The sequence below is a fragment of the Phoca vitulina genome, unplaced genomic scaffold (assembly GCF_004348235.1).
Source record: "Phoca vitulina isolate PV1807 unplaced genomic scaffold, GSC_HSeal_1.0 scaffold89, whole genome shotgun sequence".
Classification (NCBI taxonomy): domain Eukaryota; kingdom Metazoa; phylum Chordata; class Mammalia; order Carnivora; family Phocidae; genus Phoca; species Phoca vitulina.
This window is the reverse complement of record NW_022589792.1, coordinates 3,054,543-3,079,449: the sequence shown is the minus strand read 5'-3', so window position 1 is coordinate 3,079,449 and position 24,907 is coordinate 3,054,543. Positions and strand designations below refer to the sequence as shown.

Here is a 24,907-nt window from a genome sequence, read left to right as displayed (position 1 = left end):
TAGAGCGAGTGCCGAGTGACCACTCCTGGGGCTGGAGGTTCGGGAGGGCAGAGGAGGGCTCTTGGAGGTGACATCCGGGAGGGGGAGGGAACCACAGCAGGAGGCAGGACAGAGAGGAGGTGGGGGTTTGGAGAGGGCAGCCTTGGCGGGTTTTCCTGGTTTTTCTGTTTTCCCCACTACAATGCCAGTTCTCAGCTCTCCCTAGCTGAGGTTGGCACGGGGCAGGCGTACAATAAATGCCCAGTGGGCAAAGGGGCTCCATCTCAAAAGGCAGAAGCCACTAGCTGCCTGCTTAGGGGAGACATTGCTATGCTGTGGGCAGATGGCACGGGCGTCGGGGCTGCCCGAGTGGGGCTCAAGGAAGCGCGCGTGCGCGTCACACCCCTGAACACAGCCCTACCCTCCAGTCCTCCAGCCCCCCTTCCCCCACCCCTGCCCCTGCTGAAACCTGAGCATCGGGCCTGGGGAAACCCCAAGCCAGTCTTTCCATTGAATTTGGGCTCTGCTGCCACAAGTTCTGATTTTTCAAGATATAAATAGGATTTTTTTTGGTGTGAAATTGCTCACATATAAAACCCACCATTTAAAGACATACAGTTCAGGGGTGCCTGGGTGGCTCAGTCGGTTGAGCGTCTGACTTTTGATTTCAGCTCAGGTCATGATCTCAGGGTCATGGGCTCGAGCCCCAAGTGGGGCTCCAAGCTTGGTGGGGGTCTGCTTGGGATTCTCTCTCCCCCTGCCCCACCCCCCTGTGCTAAAATTCATCTTAAAAAAAAAAGTGTACAGTTCAGTGGCATTTCACTGTTTTGCAACCACTACGTCTGTCTAGTTCCAAAACTCTTACTCCAGAAGATGACCCCAGCATCCATTAGCAACTCCCCCTCCCCCGGTCAACCATGGACCCCCATATCAAGGTCTGTTCTCTGTGGATTTGCGCTTTCTGGACATTTCACATCAATGGAATCCTACAGCACATGGCCTTTTGTGGCCGACTTCTTTCACTCAGCATGTTTTCGAGGTGCATCCATGTTGTACCATGTGGGCGCTTTGTACCTTTTTACGGTGGAAGCACACTCCTCGTACAGACACACATGCTCCCCACCGTCTGTTGGGGCCACCTGGGTTGCTGCTATCTTTAGGGGACCGTAACTAGTGTGGCTGTGAACGTTCATGTACGAGCTGTTGGTCGAGTCCCTGTTTTCAGTCCTTTCGGGCATGTGCCTCGGAGTGGAATGGCTAGGTCAGGCGGTAATTCTAGGCTAAACTTAACTGAGGAGCCACCGAACTGTTTTTCACAGTGGTTGTCCCCTATCTTGTAGAAAAATTTTAGTAGTTCAGAAATTTTTTGACCACCACTGTGTGGGACCCAGAAAAGCCGACTGCGGGGGTTCGCTGGCTGGGGGCCAGTCACTCACAGCTGTGGCTGCCTGTACCCATGGGTGCTGCCACCTCCCCCCAGGCAGCAGCTCAGCGTCACCCCGACTACAGCCTTGTTCCTGAGCCGTGACCCGCTCCCCACACCCCAGCAGGGGGAGGGCAGGAAGGCTGTCAGATTCTTGGCTGATTCACAGGCACGACTGCCAACGGGGAATGACGGAGGGGCCCAGGAGGGAGCAGGAGAGGGTCTCGGTCTGGAGGAGACAGCGGCTGGTCAGCGGGGAGCGGGGACCCTGCTGGTGGCCGTGCAAATCCCTGCTCGGTAATGTTGGCGACGTGACCTAACCGGGCCATCACAAGGGAAGCGCTAGAACGGTGCCTGGACCACTGGCGGTGCTACATAAATACAAGCTGTTAGGGCTTTCACGATCAAGGTGGCCCCGAGCAGTTCCCAAGTGCATTCTGGTTGAACTAGCACTGAAACCCCACCAGGTGCTGTCAGCATCTGTCCTATGGATGGGAGAGTCACTCCCGAAGACGCCTGGCTTGTCTCCGGTAGAGGTGCTGACCTGGGCATGCAGGCAAGTGAGGGGGTTGGTGGGAGTCACCCAGGGCGGGAGGGGTGAAAAGACTCTCCTCCGGCTCCCGGGCTGAAGGTGCAGAAGCCCATTAGTCCCTCCGTGGGCACATGGCTGGTCTCTGGTGGGAACTGCTGGGACTAACCTAGTTGGGGCACCTGGTCCCCAGCCCCAGCACTGGCCCACTCACAGGAGCATGGGAACGCAGGAGGAATCACAGTCACGTTTATTGCTCTGGGTTAAACCAGGGGAGACAAGACCGGAGGAGGGGGACAAAGGAAGCCGGTGAACATTCCTTCCCCTCTGGAGTCCTTGGCACCCTGGGAAGCTGACCAGTGCACTCCAGATCTGCTGATCACCTGCTCATGGGCTAGGCCCCCAGTGCAATTTGAGGGGCATGCCACCCGAGGCTGCGGGGAGCACGGCTCCTTCTCGCAGTGCCGCCTGTGGAGGCTGCGGCGATGGCCTCCAGTGGGCTGGTGTCCTTAGGAAGGTGTCTTGGCAGAGGAGGAAGAGGCTGCCTCCTTCTCGGCGGGAACCTTCACCAGCGCCAGCTTCTTGGGCAGGCTGCTGCTGGCTTTCATTACCACGTCGTGTTCGATCTTCTTCCGGATCCCGACCTCCAGGTCCTGAGCGGGGGCAACCACAGGGCAATGAGACTGGGACCTGAGGTGGAGGGAGGGGGGCGCCTGACCCGTTGCCCTCTCTCTGGCAAGAGTGCACAGAAGGCTGGATGAGCAACTCCCCCTGAAACAGCACCTGAGGGTCTGGAGTTTAAGTCTTGTCCTGCACTCTTTAAGGTGTTACACACAAAAAATCCCGTTCTCATCTCTGGACCTCAGCTTCTACACCTCTACTCATCTCCATTTTACAGATGAAGAAACAGGTTCCTGCAGTGAGGAGGCACTTGCCCAGGCTTCCCCAAACAGGTGAAGGATGGGAGACTGGAACCCTGCACGCCCAGAGCGTTTGGTCTCAGCTTCCAGGCAGCAGTCCCCTCCTGGCCCATGTCATTTCCGCCTGGCAGATGGTGGAACTGGAGCTCCGAGACACAGAGATGTGAGCAAGCAAAGGCACAGGGGTTTGGGTCCAAAACTGGTAGTTTAATCATATTTCCCAAACCGCCCTGTCCTGCCTTGAGTTCCAAGGACCATGACCACCATGACTGTCACATACCTGGGTGCAGGGGACACAACAGCAAACAAGACACAGAAAAACCTATGCCCTCTGAGAGCTGGCACTCAGCCATACCCGTGTGTATGGAGACGACATACACGCCCATGACCCACGAGGTTAAAGTGAAGGTAAGTGCTGCTATCCAAGAAAGAACATGAGACGAGTGAGGGATGCGTGTTATCGGGGACAGCCGCTCAGGAGCACCACCTGCAGTCAGACTATGAGAAAGGGAGCCGTGTGGATTTCTGGGAGAAGAATCTGGGCAGAGGAAACAGCCAGTGAAGTGCTGAGGTGGGGTAAGAACAGTTAAGGGGCCAGTGAGCAAGGGGGAGAGTGGCAGGAGATCAGGAAGGATGTCCCTGCACTGGTCCAGGGGGTAGCTGATGGGATGGGACCAGGTAGGGGGGAAATGGGTGGATTCTAGATTAATACTAAAAGCAAAAAGGATGGGACTTGACCCAGATATGAGAGAAGGGGGGAATCAAAGATGATCCCAAGTATCTGGAAAGACAGAGTCTTCCTGAATCAAGACTGTGGCAGGGTCATGTCTGGGAGGCTGAGGGGAGGATCAGAAGCTTGGTTTTGGATATGCTGAGTTTGAGATGCCCATGAGACAGCCTGCCTCCCGCTGCCAGATGGAGGTAGGCAGATCACTGGGTACCCAGGTCTCAAAAACCGAGGCTCTGAGGAAACGAAACGATTTGCTCAAGATTACGCATTAGTTAGTGTGGAGTACAATTTGAACTCAAATCTGACTCCAGTAAAACCAGTTTCAAATCTCTTTAAACTTCTCTGTAAACTCAGCCCTACCCACCTATATAAAGAAGCTACATTTAAACACAACCACAAAAATGACAACCAACGCAGCTAACGTTCACTTGTGTCCTGTGCTGTTCTCGGCGCTTTACAAGTGCCCCATGGCATTAAATCCTTACAACCCTGGGAGAAAGGTGATATTACTATGACCATTTTACAGGTTAAAAGACTCAGGCAGTTAAAAGACGCACGCAGCACTGCCCTTCTGCAAAGCTGGGGTTTCTACTTTGCCACGCCACCTCCCCTCCCCACTTCTATTAAAGAACAGTAACAGCGAGAGCAGCTAACGTGCGTTTAACACTTTCTGCGCGGCAGGCCTTGCTCCTTCGAGGCCCGCCGAGTGTGGTATGTGATGTTCCGCTACCCACGGCACAGGGGTCGAAACTGAGACTCAAGAGATCTGAGTTGTCCAGGCTCCCCCACCGGGTCCAGGCACCATCCTCCGCCCCCCACGGGCCTCCAGGCTCCTTCCCTCGCTGCTCGCACGCCCCCACTCACCTTCTTGAGCTTTCGCTGCTGCACGATGCGCGACTTCTTGGGGGCGATCACACGACCTGGGAAGAGACGCGCTAACATGAGGCCGGGGAGCTCCAGGCCCTCTTCGCCCCCCAGATCCCTGACAGCTCCTCACCACCCTTCCTCGGGCCCCGGTTCCGCTCTGAGGCCGCTGCCGCCGCTTTGCTCTTCCCCGGCTTCCGCGCCTGGAACTTGCGCTGCCCCTGCGCCATGATCTGGCATGCGCCGGAAAAGGCGGGGTTGTAAGCAATTGCAGCCGGAAGGCGCAAGGCGCGACGGGATACAGCGGGGGCCGCAGGGCGCAACGGCTCACGGGACACAACGTGGCAAAGCATTAAAGAGACAGGCGCCCATAAAAGCAGATCTTACGCAAACCTTCGCAAAAACTTCCAAGTAAAGGTTATAATGATAAGATAACATTTACTGAGGGCTCATTTGTTTTGTAAAACTTACTTTTATGCCCTTTGTACATAAAATTTACTCTAGGGTGAGGTGACTGAGGCACTCAGTGGTGCAAACTTTAAGGGTGCCCAAAATTCAGTATCAATATAAATAGTATTCTCAACATTTAAAAATAAAATTTTAGGGCGCCTGGATGCCTCAGTTGGTTAAGCAACTGACTTCGGCTCCGGTGGTGATCCCGGAGTCCTGGGATCGAGTCCCGCATTGGGCTCCCTGCTCGGCAGGGAGTCTGCTTCTCCCTCTGACCCTCTCCCCCTCATGTTCTCTCTCACTCTCTCAAATAAATAAAATCTTTAAAAAAAAAAAAAAAAAAAGAAGGGGGCGCCTGGGTGGCTCAGTTCGTTGGGCGGCCGCCTTCCGCTCGGGTCATGATACCGGAGTCCCGGGATCGAGTCCCGCATCAGGCTCCCTGCTCAGTGGGGAGTCTGCTTCTCCCTCTGACCCTACCCCCTCTTGTGCTCTCTCTTTCACTCTCTCTCTCTCTCAAATAAATAAAATAAAATCTTTAAAAAAAAAAAAAGAATTTTAGGGGTGCCTGCTTGCCTCAGTCAGTGGAGCATGTGACTCTTGATCTTGGGGTTGTGAGTTTGAGCCACATTTTTGGGTGTAGAGATTACTTAAAAAAATCGGAGGTGCCTGGGTGGCTCAGTTGGTTAAGTGTCCAACTCTTGATTACAGCTCAGGTCATGATCTCAGGGTCATGGGACTGAGGCCCATGTCGGGCTCCATGCTGAGCATGGATTCTGCTTGGGATTCTCTCTCTCTCTCTCTCTCTCTCTCTGCTCCGACCCCCAACTTGCGCTCTCATTTTCTTTCTCTACAAAAAATAAAAAATAATTCATGAAGCTATTATTTATTTATCTTGATTACTGAGCCTTTTGGTGTCCCCTCTAAAATTCTGTACCCCAGGCACTGCCCTAGTTCTAGCCCTGAAGCAACCTAAGAGGGCAGTGCTAGTATCGTCCCCATTTTATAAATGAGAACACCAAAGCATGGAAAGGTGAAGTGACTTGGCCAAGACCATACTGTAGAGAAAGGGGCTGAGCTGGGTTTTGAACTTGGGCAGACTGGCTCCAGTTAAAGGGCTCTTAAGAGCCATGCAAAGGCCCTGTGTGCTCTCCCTACTCTAGGAAGAAGGGTGGTTGGGGGAAGAAGGTCAGTTTGGGGGCAAGCCATTCATTAAGTTTATTATAAAACCTAAGGGAATGGGGGCAGACTATGGAGAGTCAGATTGGTTACTTCTGGGGTCCATCTAGGGTCCCTACCCTCAGGAGACGGTGGTGTTTAGGGCTGCCCGGAGCTCCTCAGGGGCAAAGACCCCCAGCTCTGTGATGATACCGCCAGTGATGAGCTCGTGGGGGGTGACATCAAAGGCAGGATTCCAAACCCCAATGCCTGCAGGAGAGAAAGGGGAGGCAAGAAGGCAGGTATTTGGCTCTGAAAGTTCTCAAGCCCTTGTCAACTGTCTCCTCCATGGTGGTTCATGAGTTGGGGAATCCTTGACAATCTGGGGATGCTCACTCTGTAAGTGCATGAAGGCATTACATGGGGCTTTAGCACCCAGTAACTAGTTTAGACCCCCACCCCCCATTCCTGGGCTGTCATTGTCCAAGAAAGCCACTTTTGCCGGCTCCAAGGGTCTCTGTAAGAAGCTCTAAGAACCCACCTCAGAGCCTTTGCACGGGCAGTCCCCTTTGCCTCCAGTAGTCACATGACTCACTGTTTCATTTCCTTCAGGTCTTTACTCAAATGTCACCTTCCCGGCGAGGATTTCTCCAATCACTGTGTCTAAATCTCCCCGCACCGACACTTCCCATGCCTGTCCTTGCCTTGTTTATTTCTCCTGCGCTCGCACCCGCTTCTAACATACACTGTGGTTTTGTTATTTATCTTGTTTGCTGTCTAGCTCTCCCACTGGATTGTCAGCTCTGCGAGTGCAGGGGCGTTTACATCTTTTTCACTCCTGTGTCCCCGGCACCCTAGCACAGCACCGAGAATCGGCCAGGTACTCAAAAATATTTGCTGAGAGTAACAACCTTTTACACGAGAGGCTGCAAACTGGTGGCCTCAGTTTTCTCTGCTCAGTGATTTTGGCCAGTGCTCATTATGCCTCCAGGAAAGCAGGGGCACCAAAAACAAAATGAAGGAAAAAACTTTATAGAATTAATGTATCTATTTTTAAAACGCTGTAAGGAATTGGAGCACAAAACAACAGAATGTTGGGACTTCCCTCTGCTTAGCTGTGATTTTTACCTCAGCTCCATACTTGGACTCTGGGGTAGCGGCCCCACAGTATTTTTGGCACTTAGGGATCTTAACTGGTCCTCTTCAGAAAAGATTTCAACCATAATTGTTACCATCTAATGAGCGCTAAGCAAGGGTCAGGCACTGTCCTCCACGTCACGTGGGTGAATTCACTGACAACCCTGAGGTTTGTGAGCTGGGCTGTAGTAAGCGCTCATCTTACAGATGTGAACACTGGGGCCCTGGGGGATGAGAGAATGCAGACATCTTGCGCATGGCAGCCAGGCGGCGTGGGGAAGCCGAGAACATCAGTGTCTCTCCTAGGCACTAGGCAAGGCAGTATTCTCATTTCTTCTTCAGGGAGGAAACCCAGATGGAGAATAGCAGGACAACTTGCCTTAAGTCTCCTAACTCATTAGTTGTACACTCTGACCTTGAATCTGACCTTCAAGGTGCTTCTGTTCCAAGAAATGGCTGGAAAGAACTGCTTATGCCCCAGAAGGCTGATTCTACCCGAAATCCACCGGCCCCCGTGAAGGGGCCACGGTGCCTAAAGGGGGGTGCCCAGGCGCTGTGGTGATCCCTCTAAGGGGACAGCTTACCAGGGGCTGCAATCCTGATCCCCTTGACATCGGTCAGTTCCTGCCCTGGGCGCTCCTCGATGACGATCTCCCTGCCCGTCTCCAGACGGAGGTCACACGAGGAGCTGGGTGCAGCCACGTAGAAGGGGATGCCGTGGTGCTTGGCGGCGATGGCCAGCTGGTAGGTGCCCACCTTGTTGGCCGTGTCACCGTTGGCAACCACGCGGTCGGCTCCCACGACGACAGCTGGGGAGCAAGATGCTGGGGTCATAACCTGGTCCTGGATGCCCAGAGCCCCAGCCCCCGGCGCCGCGCCCGCGCACCTGACACGCCCCGGTGGGCCATGGCAGCTGCCGCCATGCTGTCCGCGATGAGGGTGGCGGGGATCTGCTCGTACACCAGCTCGAAGGCGGTCAGCCGGGCTCCCTGGTTGTAGGGTCGGGTCTCCGTGCAGAAGGCATGATCCAGACGGCCCAGGGTGTGCAGTGAGCGGATCACACCTGTGGGGCCCGGCCCACCAGGATGTCAGGATGAGACGGAAAGCGACACACAGGCAGGGTGGCTCGTTGTTGAGAAGCACAGCTCAGGGGCGCCTGGGCGGCTCAGTTGGTTGAGTGTCCGTCCCTTGATTTCGGCTCAGGTTGTGATCTCAGGGTTGTGGGATCGAGCCCTGTGTCGGGCTCTGTGCTGAGCGTGGAGCCTGCTTGGGATTCTCTCTCCCTCTCCCCCACTGCTCTCTCTCTCTCAAACAAATAAAATATTAAAGATTTTTATTTATTTATTTATTTGACAGAGAGAGAGGGAACACAAGCAGGGGGAGTGGGAGAGGGAGAAGCAGGCTTCCCGCTGAGCAGGGAGCCCAATTGGGGCTCGATCCCAGGACCCTGGGATCATGACCTGAGCTGAAGGCAGACGCTTAATGATTGAGCCACCCAGGTGCCCCCAAATAAATAAAATATTAAAAAAAAATAGAAGCACAGCTCACCAAAGCCTCACCAGGCACAGTCCCATCCCCAGGCCCTTGCAGTGGCCGTCCCCTCTGCCGGGTACATGGGTGCTCAGAGAACATCTTCTCGGTGAGGCCTTCCCTGATCCCTCGATCTCACCCACCAAACCCCACACCTCTGACTCCTTCCCGGCTTTCTCTTTAGTACTTACCACCTTTGAACACAGCACACATATTTATTGATTGGTTGTGTTTGTTTCTCCTACTTTCCTAATCCTTGGGGCAGAGATTTTGTCTACTGTGTTCACTGGTGGGTCCCCAGTGTCCAGAACTGTGCCTGGCACACAATAGGGGCTCAGTAAGTGCTGAGTGAATAAAGAAATGCGTGTATGCAGGAACGGTGGGGCACTCTGGTTCTTAATCGATGTTTGTTTAGTGAATAAATCGGTGTCTTGCCATCAAGGCCTCAGTCCCCAGGCACAAAGGCAGTGCCCAGGTAGGTAGTCAAATCTCTTGGTCAGAGCAAATCCCAATCTTTCTTTTGGGGAGCCCCCCCTTCTCAGTCCTCTTGGAGTTCGCATCCTGCCCATTCTCTAGGCATACGGCTTGCGCTGGACCCACTGATTGATCCTGGATAGGCCAGTGACCCCATCAAAGCCCCTGAGATACGAGGAGACTTTTCTGGCACTGTCAGCTTAGAGACTTTTGGCTCTTCATGATCTGAACCCTAGCAGCCTCCCTGCTGACCTATGGAGCAGAGAATGATGCCGCCATGGAGGGCAGAATTTAGGAACGGGGACAGATGGATCCTGATGCCACTATTTGACCCCCGGATCCAGCCATGCCTGAAGCTAACACCCTAAGCACTTGTGTACAAGAATAAATTCACATCTTTTTGGTGGGTAAAGTGGTTAGGGTTTCTTTCTCTAGCATCCAAAAAGGCCCCTTCCCCATTCCCATGGATGCCCACTCACCCAGAGCTGTCCCATAGCCAGCAGTGGCCAGCGCACCAGTGTTACAGTGGGTCAGCACGGTCACCTTGCCACCCCCAGGAGCTACCCGCTCCAGGAGGTGGTGGGCTCCTAGGTCCCCGATGCTCCGATTGTCCTTGAGGTCTTTCTCCAGCATGTCCTCAGCGCAGCGGATCACTCTGGGGCCGACAAGAGGCTCTCAGCACCAGCCACCAGGCCTTGGTGCCCAGGCTGGCCCCTCTTCCCTGGCCAACACTCCTGTGCAGGAGCCCTCTTACTCAAAGCCCCTCCAGGCTGTGGGGCCTACACCCTTCTGTTATTGTCTCCTGTCACACCACACGTGTGTGTTGCTCACACAACACGTTTACCTCATGTGTGTGGGAGAGCACAGCAATGAACAGGACAACAATCTCTGCCCCTGTGGAGCTCACAGTAGGGTGGGGAAAGCAGGTGGTGAGCAGTTAATGAAGTGAAGGAGAAGACAGCCGAATCAGGGGACAGAGCACAGGAGATGAACTGTGTTACATGAGGCGGTGGGGAAGGCAGAAATCTGAAACCTGCTGGAGAATTAGCTCTGTGGATAGCCGCCTGCAGAGAAAGCATATGCAAAGGCCCTGAGACAGGAGTAAGCTTGGTGGGGTCAAGGAACACGGAAGGTAACCACATAGCTGCAGCAGAGGAGAGTGGAAAAACAAAAGGGCAGGGTGGGGATCAGGACAGGAAACAAAATTCCTCAAAAGCAAAAACCAGGAGAATGCAGTGGCTCGGAAAAGGACCTCTAAAGCAGATGGGGCTGGGTATGTTCTGGGGAGGCAGAGTGAAGGGGCTGAGTGCAAGAACCTTGGGACCCAGCTGCCCGGGGTGGACTCTTAGTCCTGCTCGTGTGGCCTTGGACTGATGTGCCGTGCCTGCCTCAGTTTCGCTATATGTAATACGGGTCGCTCTGCGAAAAAATGAGTTAATAGCTTCCACATACAGCAGTGCCTGGCACAAGGTCCCCCTACCTCTCCCGGACCGCCTCCTCCGTGGCGCCCTCGCGCTCAGCCTCCAGGGCTGCGGTCTCGGCCAGGTGGCGGGCAGCGCGGGCCATGTTGACGGCGGTGGGCCGGGCGGTGACCAGGAAGCTCAGCGCGTCGCGCACGAAGGCCACCAGCGCGGCGAGTCCCGGTCCCCCCGCGCCCGCCTGCAGCTCCACGGCGAGGCTGAGGCAACCCACGAGCGCGATGGCCGGGGCGCCGCGCACCTGACGGGGGGGATCCTGGGGTCAGGCGGGGGCGCCCCCACTCCCACCCCGGCCCCGCCGCTCCGCCGCGTGGCCCCACCTTCATGGCGCGGATAGCCTCCCAGGCCTGGCGCACCGAGCCCACTGCCTCGTAGCGACTGTGCTGGGGCAGGAGCAGCTGGTCGAGGATCTCTAGCGAGCCCCGAGAGTAGCGGATCGCCTCCAGGGACATGGTGTCACCGCCTCGCTCACGGCCACTCAGGAAGCAGTCGGGGCGACCCGAGCACGCGGGACGCGCCCGGAACGCGAGGAGGGGGCGGGACCGGCGCGCCCCTCCCCCAAGGAGGCGCATGCGCACAGCAAACCCGCAGGACCCGCGACTAATCCCACCTTACTTTTCCCGGTTAAGTCTGGGCAGTTAGTCGCCTCCTGGAAACCACCGATGGCACCGTTTATGGGGCAACTACTGGATTCTAGGCCTTGTGTTTAGCCGGCGAGAATTAGGGCCTCATAGCGCGATTCCCCCAAGTCACCCTTAGGCGCCTTTGGCCAGAGCGAGTGCTGAAGGTGGTCTCAAGGAGAGAAAGGCCCGAATTGGGGGGATTCCAAGGACTAAGGGGTCTTACTGTTGCCCCGAAACCTTCCCATCCCAGCAGAGAGCAAAGGCTGGTGAGCTGGGGACAGCCATTGGGGCTACCATCTCCCCCCAAGGGACAGGCACAAATAAGAAGTTGGCCAGAACCTCAGCCCCAAGAGGGCCGTGTGTCTGGTTCACCACTGTATCCCCGGGACCTAGGTTAGTGCCTGGCATACCGCAAATACCCCATCAATACTTGTTAAATGGGGCGCCTGGGTGGCTCAGTTGGTTAAGCGACTGCCTTCGGCTCAGGTCATGATCCTGGAGTCCCGGGATCGAGTCCCACATCGGGCTCCCTGCTCGTCAGGGAGTCTGCTTCTCCCTCTGACCCTCCTCCCTCTCATGCTCTCTGTCTCTCATTCTCTCTCTCTCAAATAAATAAATAAAATCTTTAAAAAAAAAAAAATAAAAAAAAAAAAAATTTTCAAAAAAAAAAAAAAAAACTTGTTAAATGATCTTCCTTTTCCACGGTTTCGGGGGAGGGGGCAGGCAGCATCTCTGGGTGGATGCCCTGCTGTTTCTGAGCCCTTTTCTGCTCAGTTTGCCAGTTCCCTTCAAAAGATGCATCATGGTAGGGAAGGGGAAGGGGAGCTCGTTCACGACCTTCCAAGGCATCCCCACAGGCTGGGGATAATGAAAACCCCACACTTGCATACTCCAGGCCCAGGTGCTTCAGGCACCACCTATGTTCCCAGCCCCCAGCCTTCTCTGTGGGGTTCCTGCGGTCTGGTTCCCTTCCCACCCTTCACCCTCAGCCTGTGCTGCCTCCTCTGGGAAGTCGGCTCGGATTGCAGACCAACCGGAGCCTCCACCTTGAAACCCTCATCAGGACGGGTGGGGATCATGGCTGGGGCCACAGCTGCGGCAGCAGCATCACACTGGCTGATGAGAGTCCCCGAAGCTCAGGTGGGTGGGGGTGGGGGAGACAGCCCCTGGGCTCATCTAGCAACCTGAGGCAGGGACAAAGAAGCAGCGCTTTAATGTTGGGATGTTGTCCCACAAGGCACAAACACCCTCTCCAGGACCAAATAAATATCTTCCCTGCTGCGGGAAGGCGAGGTCTGGGGAGGGGCAGCGTCTGAGCTCTCCAAGGGCTGGTGGGCAAGCAGGGCTGCAGTCTGAGGCGCCTCCTGGGCCCGTCGCAGCCTCTGGAGCAGGTGCGGTCCCCAGAACTGCTCACTCGCTCTCGGAGTCAGAGTAATCAGCCACAAGAGAGGAGCTGAGGTTGCACGGGTGTGGCGTGTCCTGGGGGGTGGCCACCTCCTGAGAGGAGCCTGGTGGGGACTGGGGCCTGTCCTGACACTTCCCTTCCTGCCCCCGAGGCCCCCTGCTCTTGGGGGTCTCAGCTGTCTCTGGAGAGCAGTCTCGGGGGCATGTGGGCCCGTCCTGGGTGTTCCCCTCTGGCACCCATGTTTCCCCAGGCTTGGGGGTCTCCGCTGCGTGCTGGGGTCTCTCTGAGACCTCCCGGGACCGCCGTCGCACGATGCCCAGGTCTCCTACAGTGATGGGAGAGCAGACGAGTGCTGATCTGCGGTTCTGGGCCAGCTTCTTCAGGACGCTGCCGGCTTTGCTGCTGCTGGTGGCGGGTCCCGGGGTGGAGGGGAACCAGGAGCGGCTGATGATCTCTGTCCGCTTGAGTTTCTGCTTGTCCTCGTAGGCTGGGGGTTGGGAGGGAAGAGAGGGAAGGAGGTCCAAAGCTGCCCCCTGCCTTGGCCTGCCACGGCCCACTCGTGACCGGGGACCCCCATCTCTGCCTGCCCAGTACCCACCCCCCGCCCCTGCCTGCTGGCTCCCCACGCACAGTCCAGGGTGTGGAACTTGAGCAGGGCGGCCAGCCTGCGGTCGTCCTCCGTCTCGGGCACCAGTGGGATGGCCAGGCTCGCCTTAGCCTGCAGCGCCTGGTCCCTCTCTTCTTCTTCCTGCATGGCTTTTTTCTTTTCCTGTGTGGCGGGGGACGGGGAGGGGGAAAGGTATGCTGGGTGTCAAAGACCTGCCTCTTCCTTGCCCGCTGACCTGGGCTGTGTCCCTCTGCTCAGCTTCCTCCTCTTCAAGCTCATTCGAGGAAAGGGCCTCCCACAGGGCCCAGGATGCAGAAGTCACTCGGCAAGTGCAAGATGCAAGCGTCATTAATACGCGCACTGTTCAGTCCTCTGCTCATCCATCCCATGAATATTCACAGAACGGCCAGCTTGTACCAGGCCTTGTTCTAGGCACTGGGGATACAGCAGTGAGCAGACACAAACCCTTGGCCTCACGCGGCTGACATTCTAGTGGGTGAGAGAGACAAAGTGGCGAGGAGAAAAAGAATGCTGGGAAGGAGGTAGGGAGTGAGGGGTTCAACTGTAAATGTGGTGCAGGACGGAGGGAAGGGTCAGGCAAGGTCTCCCCGAGAAGGTCACGTTTGAGAAAAGATGTCTGAATGAAGGAGTTAAGTGCATATCTGGTGGAAAAGTGTTCCAAGGTAGAAGGAACAGCCTGTGCAAATGCCCAGAAGCAGAGGTGTGCTTGGAGTGGTTGAGGAACAGTGAGGAGGCCAGTGTGGCTGGAATAAAGTGATTGAAAAGGTGGAGACAGTAGGGAGGGGGGAGGTGAGATCATTCGGGCTGTGGGCCATGGGGAGGACTTTGGCTTCTATTTTAAGTGGGAGCCATGGAGGATTCTAAGCAGAGAGATGTGAAATGACTCAGGTATTCACAGATGCCTCCTAGTGGCCATGTGGGGAACAGATTGTGTGTGGGGGTGGGGTGTGGGGGCGAGCGCCTGGAGACCAGGGCTGAGAGACTGTGCTGGTCCAGGCAGGAGATGATGGGGGCTGTGGGAGTGGTCAGACCCTGAAAAATTTGCCAACAGGAAACAGGGGTGAGGGGGAGTCAAGGTCAACTCCAGGTTTTGGGGCCTGAGCCCCTGGAAGGACAGAGATGCCTCCATTGCCGAGAAGGGGAAGATGCGGGTGGGTGGCTTAGGGCCAGATGGGGGCTTGTATGTTTGAGGGTCCTTATACACCTCATGGGGAGATGCCCAGAAGGCAGGGGACACAGCTCAGGGCACAGGCTCGGCTGGAAGCATATGTTCTTGATAACAAATAATTAGTAAGAAAACTAGCAGTTTTACTCTTAATAATGACCACAGAACAATCAGCAAAGGAAGCAGGAAGGGACAGGAGCTGTAGGATGGTGACAGTCTGCGCTCTATGGGGGTTGCTGGGGAAGCTCCTGCCTGCCTGGGGGGGCACAAGGCGCCTCACAGAGTGAGGGAAGAGGGAAGGTTCTCACGTCCTGCAGGATTTTCTGGTGCCCCGCCAGATGCCCGAGAGGGTGAAAAATCCATTCATGGTACACCCATCTGACCCTGGGCCCTGACTCCCTGTGACGTGGCACCACCCGGTCTCTTTGGTACAACTTCAGAAGCCATTGTGGTCACTGACAGCAGGGCCCCGGGGTGTCCTCGAGCCAGGACTGTGTCCCTGGGGACAGGAGTCAGCGTTTGCCCCTGTACCCTCAGCGACTCTCCACGCCAGGGCAGGGGTCTTGGCCAAACATTCGTATACTGAAATATGCACGATTACATTTCATTGTAGGTGACTTTCCCTTAAAAAAAAAATTTTTTTTTTTTTAACCACAGGGCACTGCAGAGTTGATTCTGGCAATTACGTAGGGGTGGGCTGATGATCTATGGACTTCGTTTTGGGATAGATGAGTGGATCCATGAAATATGTGTTACGAGCTGAGCAGTAGGTAAGTGCGTGGCAAGCTGGGGCTCCCCATGGGTGCCCTGAGGTAGGGACGCGGTGAGATGGGGAAACTGAGGCTCAGAGCTAGGATGTGGTGTGGCGAGGGCTGCCCCTGCATTCTCCCCCTTCCAAAGTCGGCAACCCCCGCTCCCTTGTGGTCCCGCCCCCACTCACCCGGAACCTCTTCCGCAGCATGCTGTTGAGCGCGAAGTCATCCTTCCAGGCGCTCTGGGCCTCCTGGATGTGGCTCAGGGTGGGGAGGGCCTTCTTGAGTGTGCTCCGGTCAGCCTCGCCGTGCTCCAGGCGGAACATGGCATCCGTCTCCAGTTTCTGCTTCTTCTCGTGCTCTGTAATAGCCAGAAGGCGGCAGGGCCTTCAGGCTCCCGCTCGGCCTCATGGCTGGCCTTGGGGCCCACGCCCTGTGCTCACCTGTCGTCAGCACCTGCTCATTGTCCACCATGTCCCAGCGCTCCTCCTTGCGCTGGGCGCCGCTCACAATCACGTAGTCACAGTTGGCGGGGTCCGTCTGCATCTCGATGTAGTTGACACAGAGGTGACATTTCATCCGGAACCTGGGTGGGCAGAAGGCGGAAGTCAGGCCACCCGTCACCCCTGCCTGCTTCCTTCTGTTTGTGCGCGTCACGCGACAAGTGTTCACTGAGCACCTACTACACACCAAGCTCTGCATCTGGGGTTAGGGCCGTGGGTGAGACACACTGTCCTATCAGCCCAGAACTGACTTGCTGTCTGGTGTTTGTTCATTTTTCACTCACGTATTCAACAAACCCTGCCGAGGCAGGCTGGGCGGCAGCTGCTGGGGACACAGCAGTGAAGGATGCCAGCCTGCTCTTGGAGGGACTGACATTCCAGCAGGGGCCACACTGGCAGCAAATGCACGAGCAACCAGTGTCAGGTGGTGAGCGCTGCTTTGGAAAAGGCCTCTCTCAGAGGCGGTGTTGGAGCAGAAACCCAAGGAGGGGGTCTTTCTGGGGTGTGTGAGGGACCTCGAGGGGGAGAGGGGGGGGAGGTGAGGATAGGGAGGGGACCAGGCCGAGCGTGCAAGGCCTTGTGGGCCATGGGGAGGGCTCAGGCTTTTACTCTGAGAAAGGTGGGAGCCATGGAGGGTTCTAGGCAGAGGGGATGTGCCCTGATTGACAGACCGGGACAGTTTCCAGGAAAGGACCGCAGGAAATGGCCATCACGGAATGGCTGACCTTCTACTCGGACTCCTCTGGAGCCCCCCTCGCCCTGCAGCTATCTGATGCATCCCTCTGAGACACCAACCAGGCCCCCTGTACCTGTAAATTGGGGTTGTGTAGTAATTGCCAACCTTCTTCTTTTCTGCATTGTAGCGAACACCTGGGAGGAGAGGGAGAGAATGGAGGCTCAGCATCTTTTCCCTGGGTGGGGGGCAGAAAGGGGTGGTATTCCTCCAGAGACACCTGTGGAGGGCCCTAAAATTCAAGGTGGGAAAGAGCCACGTCCAGGCTCCATGACAGGTGCTCAAGCCGCAGAGGAGGGTGGGTGGCCAGCAGGAGGGTCCAGGTTCAAATCCAGACTCTTACCACATTCCAGCTAGGCGACCCTAGGCCGGCTACTTTGGCCCTCTGGGCCTCAGTTTCCCCATCTGTTCAATAGGGAAGACTATAACACCTACCACGCAGCGCTGTTGTGAGAATCACAGAACTAACAGTACTCACAGATCACTTAGCATAAAGCCTGGGACGTGGCAGGTGCTCAAGAAGGGTTGGCTTTTATTATTAACGTCTTGTGTTTTTTGTTTTTTCACTAATTAGATGATATATACTCTTGATCTGCTTAATATTGCTCACTGGGTGAAAACAGCTTAAACTACAAAAATAGAGCTTGGGCTGGTGGGTGGTGTGGCCTGAGTTTTCCTTTCCTGGTGGCTGCTTCGGTTCATGGCCCTGAGGGTGGCCTGCCTCTGGTGTCAGGCTGCACCCTGTTTCTGTCCCCTGAGCACCTGGTGGACTTCGCTGCAGATGCCCCTGGCTGGGTCTGATCAGGGGGACCTACTGGCGAGGAGAGAGTGTCACTCATCCTCCTCAGCAGTGGGGTGGCCCAGCCCCTCCTTCTGCTCTTCCGTGGTCCCTGTGAGAGGGCTGGACCCTTGTGCCAAGAGCCACCACTCCTATTTACAGAGCGACCTGCTGTCCTGGGCCAGGCGCTGCATGAAGAGCTGAGGGTCCCTGTATCACAGAGTTGGAAACGGAAGCCAGGTGGGTCAAGTCACTGGCCTGCGGTCTCAGAGCTGCCCATGGGACCACGGGCCCATGTCTGTCTGTCCGTCCGTCCATCTGTGGCATGGACAGGGGTCCAGACGCTAAAGGTAACAGCAAGGGCAGTGGCAGTTTGAGTTTATGAGCCCTCATGTGTGCTGTGTGCTACGTACTTCGTATGCCACACAGGTGGGGCGCTCATACCATCTGAATTTATGGCTGAGTAAACTGAGGCACACAGAGACCAAGTCACCCACTGAGGGTCCCCGAGCTAGGAAGTGGCAAAGCCGGGCCTCCTCACTGCTCTCCACAACCCACCGGTCACTGGGATGCCTATCTCCTCTCCAATTCCTGATCAGGGGCCCCTGGTGGAGACGGTCTCTCACGGGCCCGGCAGGGAAGGGGCTCGCCGTCTGCAGGGCTGAACGATCGGAGGTGGGGTGAGGAGCGGAAGGGCAGGCGAAGCTCACCCATGCCGATGTGGTTCTTGCAGCCATCACACCAGATGTTATAGGGCATCTCAAACCTACGCAAACAGAAAATGGCTGATCGGCACCTGTCTGCTTGGGGCCTGCCTGGGTCTGCGCGCCCGTGCCTCCTGCCACAGCCCGCGGCGTGGGGAGGACAGAGAGCGGTGGGCGTTCCTACAGCCAGGCCGGTCCTGTCATCCTGCTCTCCCGCGGGCTCACCCCGTCCGGGTGAGTCTCCGCCGGTGTGGCCCTGTCTTCACGCCTCACCCTGTCAGCTAAACCAACTGGAGCAGAGGGGGAAGCGAGCTGAGCGGAGCAGTGGCCCAACCAGAGCGTAGCTGGGTTGCTGTACGGTCCCTGGATTTCTTTCCACGGTTCTATTTGCGACACTGATCTGGCCGTCCGTGTGCAGGAGTGACAGAGCTTCCATTTTAAAATACCACGAAGTGATGAATAATGAGGTGAAGTAAAGACCCTGTGGTACGAGCGGAGGGCCCCACAGACAAGAGTGGGAGCAGGTGGCGTGCACAGGCCTGTGGCGGCTGAGTGTGGCGGGCTCTGGGGCTGGAGGTGCGGAGGCTGTTCCGGGGCGCCCTTCAGCTCCGTGCCTCCCGAGGTCACTGCTGGCGCTCGGATCTTGATTCTTCTTCCATCGACATTCCCGCCTCCCATGATTGTCGTTGGATCCTCCGCTCAGGCCCAGGCTGCACCGCAGAGACGGAGGTCAGAGTCCACAAAGCAGACAAGGGCTCGTCCTTCAAGGCACCACAGCCTGGCTTCTGCTTCCTGTCGTGGCTGGGCCACTGGGGAGCGGGCCACACACCAAAGGAGAGCCCTGCGGGAAGGGCCACTGTCCTGGCTCGATGGCAGTCACGGCTGGGATTCTTTATCCTCCCCATATCTGTGCCCTTTGCAGTGTGACTCTGCAATGCTTCCTGTCAAGAGGTGGATGAATTACCACGCCCCCACCCCCTGCAACACGACTGGCTTTGGGCAATCACTGAGCCGGAAGGGACGGCGTGCCTGCTCCGGGGCTTGGCCTCAAGAGTCATTGCATGCCTGTGCTCGCTCCCTTCTGGAACCTGGGCGCTGCCGTGTGAACCAGCCCAGGCTAGCTAACCGGAGGATGAGACACACGTGGAGCAGAGCCCAGTCGTGCCGGCCCAGCCAGTCGCCAGGCAGGCGACCCCTGAACAGGTGAGAGAGCCCAGCCCGAGTCAGCCAAGTCCAGGCAAGGCCAACAGAGGCGTCCAGCTGAGCCGCACAATTGTGAGCAACACACACTACGTGTTTATCATTTGGTTACACGGCAATAGCTGATGGATAGAGCGACTTCCCGCTTTCTGGAATTAAGACCCTGCCACACTGGACAAAATCAGGGGCGCTGAATTCCCCTAGAGCCCGATGCCAGGTGGTGCAAAGCGCAGGGGTCCCCAGGTGGTGCTGGGGCCTTACCTGATGATGAGGATGCCCTGTGACAGCTTCCGAGCCCGCTCCCGCAGCGGGTGGCTGCTGTGGTACTGGTTCAGGGAGCCATGCTGTGGGGGGGACAAGGGAGCGGATCAGCACAGCCACGCCGGCTCTCCCCGGCCGAGAGGCCGCCTGCTCGTGTCCTGCGGCAAGTGCCAAGAGCAAAGCGTGAGGCACTGAGGCCTTGGGGAAGCAAGTGGGGTTGGAAGCAGGAATACATGAGTTTGAATCTTTGCTCTTCCATTTAGGAGTTGAAAGAGCTACGTGACCCGGGGGAGTGATGTTGCCTTTTGCCTGCCGAGCCTCGGTTTCCCCCATCTGTCGACTGGGGACGGTGACTGTAATCGCCTCTGGTGTTGTGGGGACGCTGAGGTGAGGGGACAGCACTGGTCAGCGCTTACTGGGCACTTCACGGGCCTCATTTTGTTTTTTTCCTTTGTTTTTTTTTTTAAAGGTTACTTTAAGATTTTATTTTTAAGTCATCTCTCTGCCCAATGGGGGCTCGAACTCACGACCCCGAGATCAAAGAGTCACAGCTCTATGGACTGAGCCAGCCAGGCACCCTGCGTCATCTCGTTTTAACCCCTTAAGGATCCTGTGACGTGGGGCTGATTTTTAGTTCCCCCTTTTGACATATGGGGAAACTGGCACAGCAAGCCCAGTCACGTGCCCGGGATCACATAGCCGGGACAATCTGTCCCCAGGCCCTTACACAGTGCCTACAATGTGGGACCACAGCTGTGAACGAGATGGATGGACATCTCTGCCTTTAGGCAGACGTTCTAGAGGGGGAGAGGGACGATATCCAAATGAAATGATAGTGCATCAGGGAGTTATAAGGGCTACAAAGAGAAATAAGGCACTAGGTGATGCGATAGAGGACGAGATGGTGGTCAGGCAGGCCCTCTGTGGGGAGAGACCTGAAGGGAGGGAAGGAACCTGTGGTCAGAAGGGATTCCAGGCAGAGGGAAGAGCCGAGGGAACAAAGAGGAAGCCAGAGGAGGTGGACCTGGAAGAGCGAGGGGGTCTGACACAGAGCACGTGTGCTGGACCTCCTCCTGACCTTCGCTGCAAACACGCCAAGCTGGGCCCGGAGTAAAAGGTCAATGATGACACAGCCACATTTACCACTGGGAACAAAGACTGTCCTGAGCCCCATGTGACAAGTGCACGGCAGTGAGCCCTCAGAGGCCACCCACGCTCTGCAGCCACGGCTCTGACCCCAGGGGCGGATGATGTGCTCTGCGGCCCCTGCTATGGAGTCTCTTTGCTAGTGTGGACACAGGGAAGGGAACCTGCCCTTACCTTTTCAGGATTGAAATCCGGAGGGTAGTACTTGTTTACACCTTTCCTTTCACCCTGGGAAGCAGAAGAGAGACGTGAATCAGAGAGGGTGTCCTGGAGGAGACCTCGTCGTGCAGCCTCGAGGGGCAGGACCCAGACGAGGAAGCCTGAGGGACATCCTAGAGAAGCCCTGGGCTCTGAGGGTCCGAATGGAGACTGTGACTTGGGAACTGGCGAACCACCATCATCACTGCGGAAAACTCCACGAGAACCAGACTCTCCTAAGGCAAGGGCGTTCAGTGTTTTGGGGACCATGACCGACAGCAAAGCCACATTTAACACTACCACCGAGCACACGCACATGTAATAGAGCGAAGCCCGGTGTGGGTTTTGTGAAAGAACACTTACCCCGGCTGGGAGGGTCTTGCTTTTCAATGCTGGCAGCCCCCCAATAAACTGACCTCATCACCCACCAAAGCAGTGGGTCTCAAACCTGGCTGAACATTACATCCCGCTGAGGAGTTTCTAAAATACTGATGCCTGGCCCCCACCCCTAGAAGTTCTCCTGACAGGGTCTGCTCTGGGGTGTGGTGCCGGGACATGGGGCTTTTAAAAGGCATCTTGCAAAACAGGTGTTTGAACAAATCCTTGTGCACGCATGCCCACAGCAGCACTAGTTACAACAGCCAAACGGTGGAAACAACTCAAATGTTCATCAGTGGATGAACGGATACAAAGAATGTGGCCGATCCAGATGGGGGAATATTACTCAGCCATAACATGGAATGAAGTTCTGATTCCTGCTGCAATATGGATGAACCTCAAAAACATTAGGTTCGGTGAAAGAAGCCACACACGAAAGGCCACATATTGTATGATTCCACTTACAGGGAATGTCCCAAATGGACGAGTCCATGTAGACAGGAAGCAGGCTGGTGGCTGCCAGGGGCTGGGGGAGGGGGGCTGGGGAGTGACTGCTCATGGGGACAGGATTTCCTTTTTGGGGAGAGGGAAACGCTTTGGAACTAGATAAAGGTGGTGGCTGTGCCACACTATGAAAATACTAAATACCACTAAGTCACACACTCTACAACAGTTAATGAATTTCACCTCTTTAAAAAACAAAATCAAAAGAAAAAAGAAAAGAAAAAAGCTGCCTGGACGATTTTAGTGCATGGCAAAGTTTGAGAACCACTGCACCAAAAAGATCATGATCCAGAGTTTGGAAATACCACCTTACAGCTTGGGGACAGGGAGGGAAAGAGCTACTTTGGGGGCCTGACGAAGACCAGAAGAGAAACCCAATGAGCACAAGGCTGTCCACTCACCATCTTGGCAGCTGCCTACTGGTCCTCGCCCTCAACACGGCTGATCTGAAAAGATGAGACACGGATTGTGCAGTGTCAACCCCTGCCCAGTCCTGCCCTCCCGGGGAGCCTGGTGGAGGGGCCACGGCTTCCCGGAGAAGATGCTGTGGGCTGTGTGTGATGTCGGCAGCTTAGACGATCCTCCAAAGAGCGGTGTTTGTCTGTTTAGAAAGATAGTGTCCTGTTCACTCTCCATCCAACATATATTTCACACCTGACACTTCTCATCCTTCTGTGGCCTCCATCATCGCTTACCTGGACCAGCGCAGCTGCCTCCTCCCTGGTCTTCTGGCTCTGCTCTTGACTGCCCCAGTCTGTTTTCCCCACAGGGACCAGAAAGAGATCTTAAAATATAAATTCTCCTGCTTAAACCCCTCCAGTGATTGCCATCGGTTGGAGAATCAAGTCCGACCCCTCCCCATAGCCTGTGGGGCCCCTGCCTGCCTCTCCAAGCGTGCCTCTTACCCCTCTCCCTCTCCCTCACTCTGTTCCCGTCGTGCTGGCTCCCTGGCTGCCTTCAAAGCCTCAGCAGGTGCAGGCCAACTGCCTTGAACGCTCTTCCACCAGCTGTCTGTTCTCTGTCACAGGCCTCAGCTCAAACATCATCTCTGTCAGAGGCCTCATCTGACTACCTGATCTAAAGTCGCTTCTTCCCTGGGGTTCCTATCACATGGCCCTGTGGCGGTTTACTCGTCTACCGTCTGTCTTCTCCGCCAGGTCACACTGTGCTGTAACTCCAGCACCTGGGACAGTGCCTAGCCCCTGATAAATGCTGACTGTGTGAACCACTCCCCTAAGACAGCGCAGGTGACACGGGTATCAGACACACGGCTCCTTAAGCTGGGGGTGGGCGACCTCCCTCCTCCTGTATGTTTGCAGGAGAGACTTTTAGGTCAAATAAAAGGAAGTTCTACTTGACACCAAAGAGAGACGCTACGAGGGACTGAAGCGTATTCTAGAAAGGAGACTGGCGAATTTTCTCTATCAAGGACCAGATAGTAAGTATCTCTGACTATGCGGACCCAACTGCCTCTGTCCCAATGACTCAACTCTGCCGTCATAGCTAGAAAGAGGCTGCCGACAATATGTAAATGGGTGTCAGCTGCATTTCATCAAAACTTTATTTATGGACACTGAATTTTGAATTTCACGTGGTTGTTACCTGTCACAAAATATACTTCCTTTTGCTTTTTCCCAACTACCTATGAAGTCAAAACCATTCTTAGCTGTCAGCCCGTACAGAACCAGGCAGTGGCCTGGTTTTGGCCTGTGGGTGTAGTCTGTTGGCTCCCTGTGCTAGAGTCAGGAAGTATCTAATTGTTTCTGCCAACTAGCTGTGTACTGTCTACCAGTTACTGCATGCCAGGCGCTGTACCGACTCCGACATCACTGCCTCGTTTCGTCTGTTTTATGTCACTATTATCCCTAGTTGATGAATGAGGACATGGGGGCTTAAGAAACTTCCCAGGATCAGAGGCAAAGCTGGGGTGCAAAGTTCCAGATGTACACTGTTCTGCCATGACCCTGAACATCCATTCACCTCAGATCCTCCAGCTGTAAAGTGTGTCCCTGGACCCGATTTTCCCAAGGTCACTTCCAACCTAAAAATGCTTTTGCCAACAAAACAGCGAAGCGCTCACTCAGGCTTTGGGGCACAGTTCCCTGCGCCTGCATCCCAGCTCCACTCCTTCCTAACTGGGTGACTTCAGCCAGTGTCTGAGCATCTCTGAACTTATATTTCCTCACCTGTAAAGAGTCTGTGATGGTGACAGGACTTTCTGGGGTTGCTGTGAATAAAATAAGACACTGGGAAATGTTTGCAGGGTACCCCATTTTCAGGAGCTGGGGCTCTTACAGGGGTTTTACCACCGCAGTGACTGGCACAGGTGGGGCTACAGGATGAATGTATAGAAATCTCTAGTTCTTGGTGTCAGGAGTAATTATAAACCCCACTGGCTTAGGGCACAGTGCTTGGATCCCGACTCTGCCTGCTAGCGTTTCGACTTTTGGCAAAGCATTTCTCTCTGAGCTTCAGTCCTCTCATCTATAAAGAGGGTTTATAAAAGTATCAACCTGATAGGGTCGCTGTCAAAACTCAGTGAGTTGAAGTACTTAGTCCAGCGCCTGATGCAGAGTTGTATGTTGGTACCTTCGATTATTTCTCATGCCAAACCGTTTTACAAGCATCCAAATCTTCACCATAACCCAGTGAGGTAGGGGCTCACTGGTCCCATTTTTCAGAGAAGAAAACCTAAGGGCCCTTCAGGCATAGTATGGCCCGGGGCTGGGACTGTAGTCGCGGCCGGGGCCCGGGGATTTCAGTCGGGGGTCGCGGCTGGGACCGTAGCCGGCTCCGGACATGGGCCCACAACCGCAGAGCCCCGCGGCCCCCAGTGCGCTCGTCCCCCACCGGGCGGCTCCGAGATCGGGTGAAGCAACGACCAGACCCCGGGCCCTCACCGGGCCTGACCGCCCCTCCGCCCGCGCGTACTTACCTGCCCTCCTCCTGACGTCACGCCGTGCCAGTGCCCGGAAGTGAGTGCTGGGCGCGCAAGGGGGCGTGGCACACTCTCCGCGTAACGCGGACGCTGGCGCGAGGCGGGGCTAAGAGGCAGCGCCGCGCTGATTTGATTGGCTAAATGCCAAAAGGAGTGGACCAATCCGAGCTTTCCCTTCCCAACTGTGGGGCATCACGCTGCTTCCCAGGCCCCGCCCGCCCTGCCTGGCCCAGTGCGAGGCCAGGTTTCCGGGGAGCACTCTCAGCCTGGGCGAAGCGGGAGATCGAACCTGCTCGTTACTTTTGAACGGCTAGCGATCTAA

General features: G+C 55.8%; 3 protein-coding genes across 6 annotated transcripts; all 3 read right to left on the bottom strand.

Annotated features, from left to right (window-relative positions):
• Window positions 1–724: 724 nt before the first annotated feature.
• CUNH19orf53 (chromosome unknown C19orf53 homolog) lies at window positions 725–4,733 on the bottom strand. The gene is made up of 3 exons (XM_032396070.1): window positions 4,579–4,733; window positions 4,446–4,501; window positions 725–2,584 (listed from the first exon to the last, which is right to left on the bottom strand). The coding sequence occupies exons 1-3, from the start codon at window positions 4,673–4,675 to the stop codon at window positions 2,441–2,443; spliced, it is 297 nt and encodes a 98-aa protein (XP_032251961.1). The 5' UTR covers window positions 4,676–4,733; the 3' UTR covers window positions 725–2,440.
• On the bottom strand, window positions 2,549–11,736 carry MRI1 (methylthioribose-1-phosphate isomerase 1). The gene is made up of 8 exons (XM_032396069.1): window positions 10,990–11,736; window positions 10,672–10,910; window positions 9,671–9,846; window positions 8,074–8,250; window positions 7,772–7,996; window positions 6,191–6,320; window positions 4,446–4,501; window positions 2,549–2,584 (listed from the first exon to the last, which is right to left on the bottom strand). Exons 1-6 carry the CDS (start codon window positions 11,239–11,241, stop codon window positions 6,193–6,195), a joined length of 1,197 nt encoding a protein of 398 aa, XP_032251960.1. The 5' UTR covers window positions 11,242–11,736; the 3' UTR covers window positions 2,549–2,584; window positions 4,446–4,501; window positions 6,191–6,192.
• Window positions 11,737–12,080: 344 nt separating this feature from the next.
• On the bottom strand, window positions 12,081–24,632 carry CCDC130 (coiled-coil domain containing 130). 4 transcript variants are annotated; one of them, XM_032396179.1, is made up of 11 exons: window positions 23,834–24,573; window positions 22,343–22,401; window positions 22,049–22,248; window positions 20,742–20,795; window positions 19,422–19,504; window positions 17,967–18,022; window positions 16,555–16,615; window positions 15,686–15,828; window positions 15,431–15,603; window positions 13,328–13,466; window positions 12,081–13,184 (listed from the first exon to the last, which is right to left on the bottom strand). In XM_032396179.1, exons 3-11 carry the CDS (start codon window positions 22,049–22,051, stop codon window positions 12,703–12,705), a joined length of 1,194 nt encoding a protein of 397 aa, XP_032252070.1. In that variant the 5' UTR covers window positions 22,052–22,248; window positions 22,343–22,401; window positions 23,834–24,573; the 3' UTR covers window positions 12,081–12,702. The 4 variants fall into 4 exon arrangements, with proteins under 4 accessions (XP_032252070.1, XP_032252072.1, XP_032252071.1 ...); XM_032396181.1 differs by having other exon boundaries at window positions 24,161–24,573; XM_032396180.1 differs by lacking the exons at window positions 22,343–22,401; window positions 23,834–24,573 and adding an exon at window positions 24,583–24,632.
• Between the last annotated feature and the right edge of the window lie 275 nt (window positions 24,633–24,907).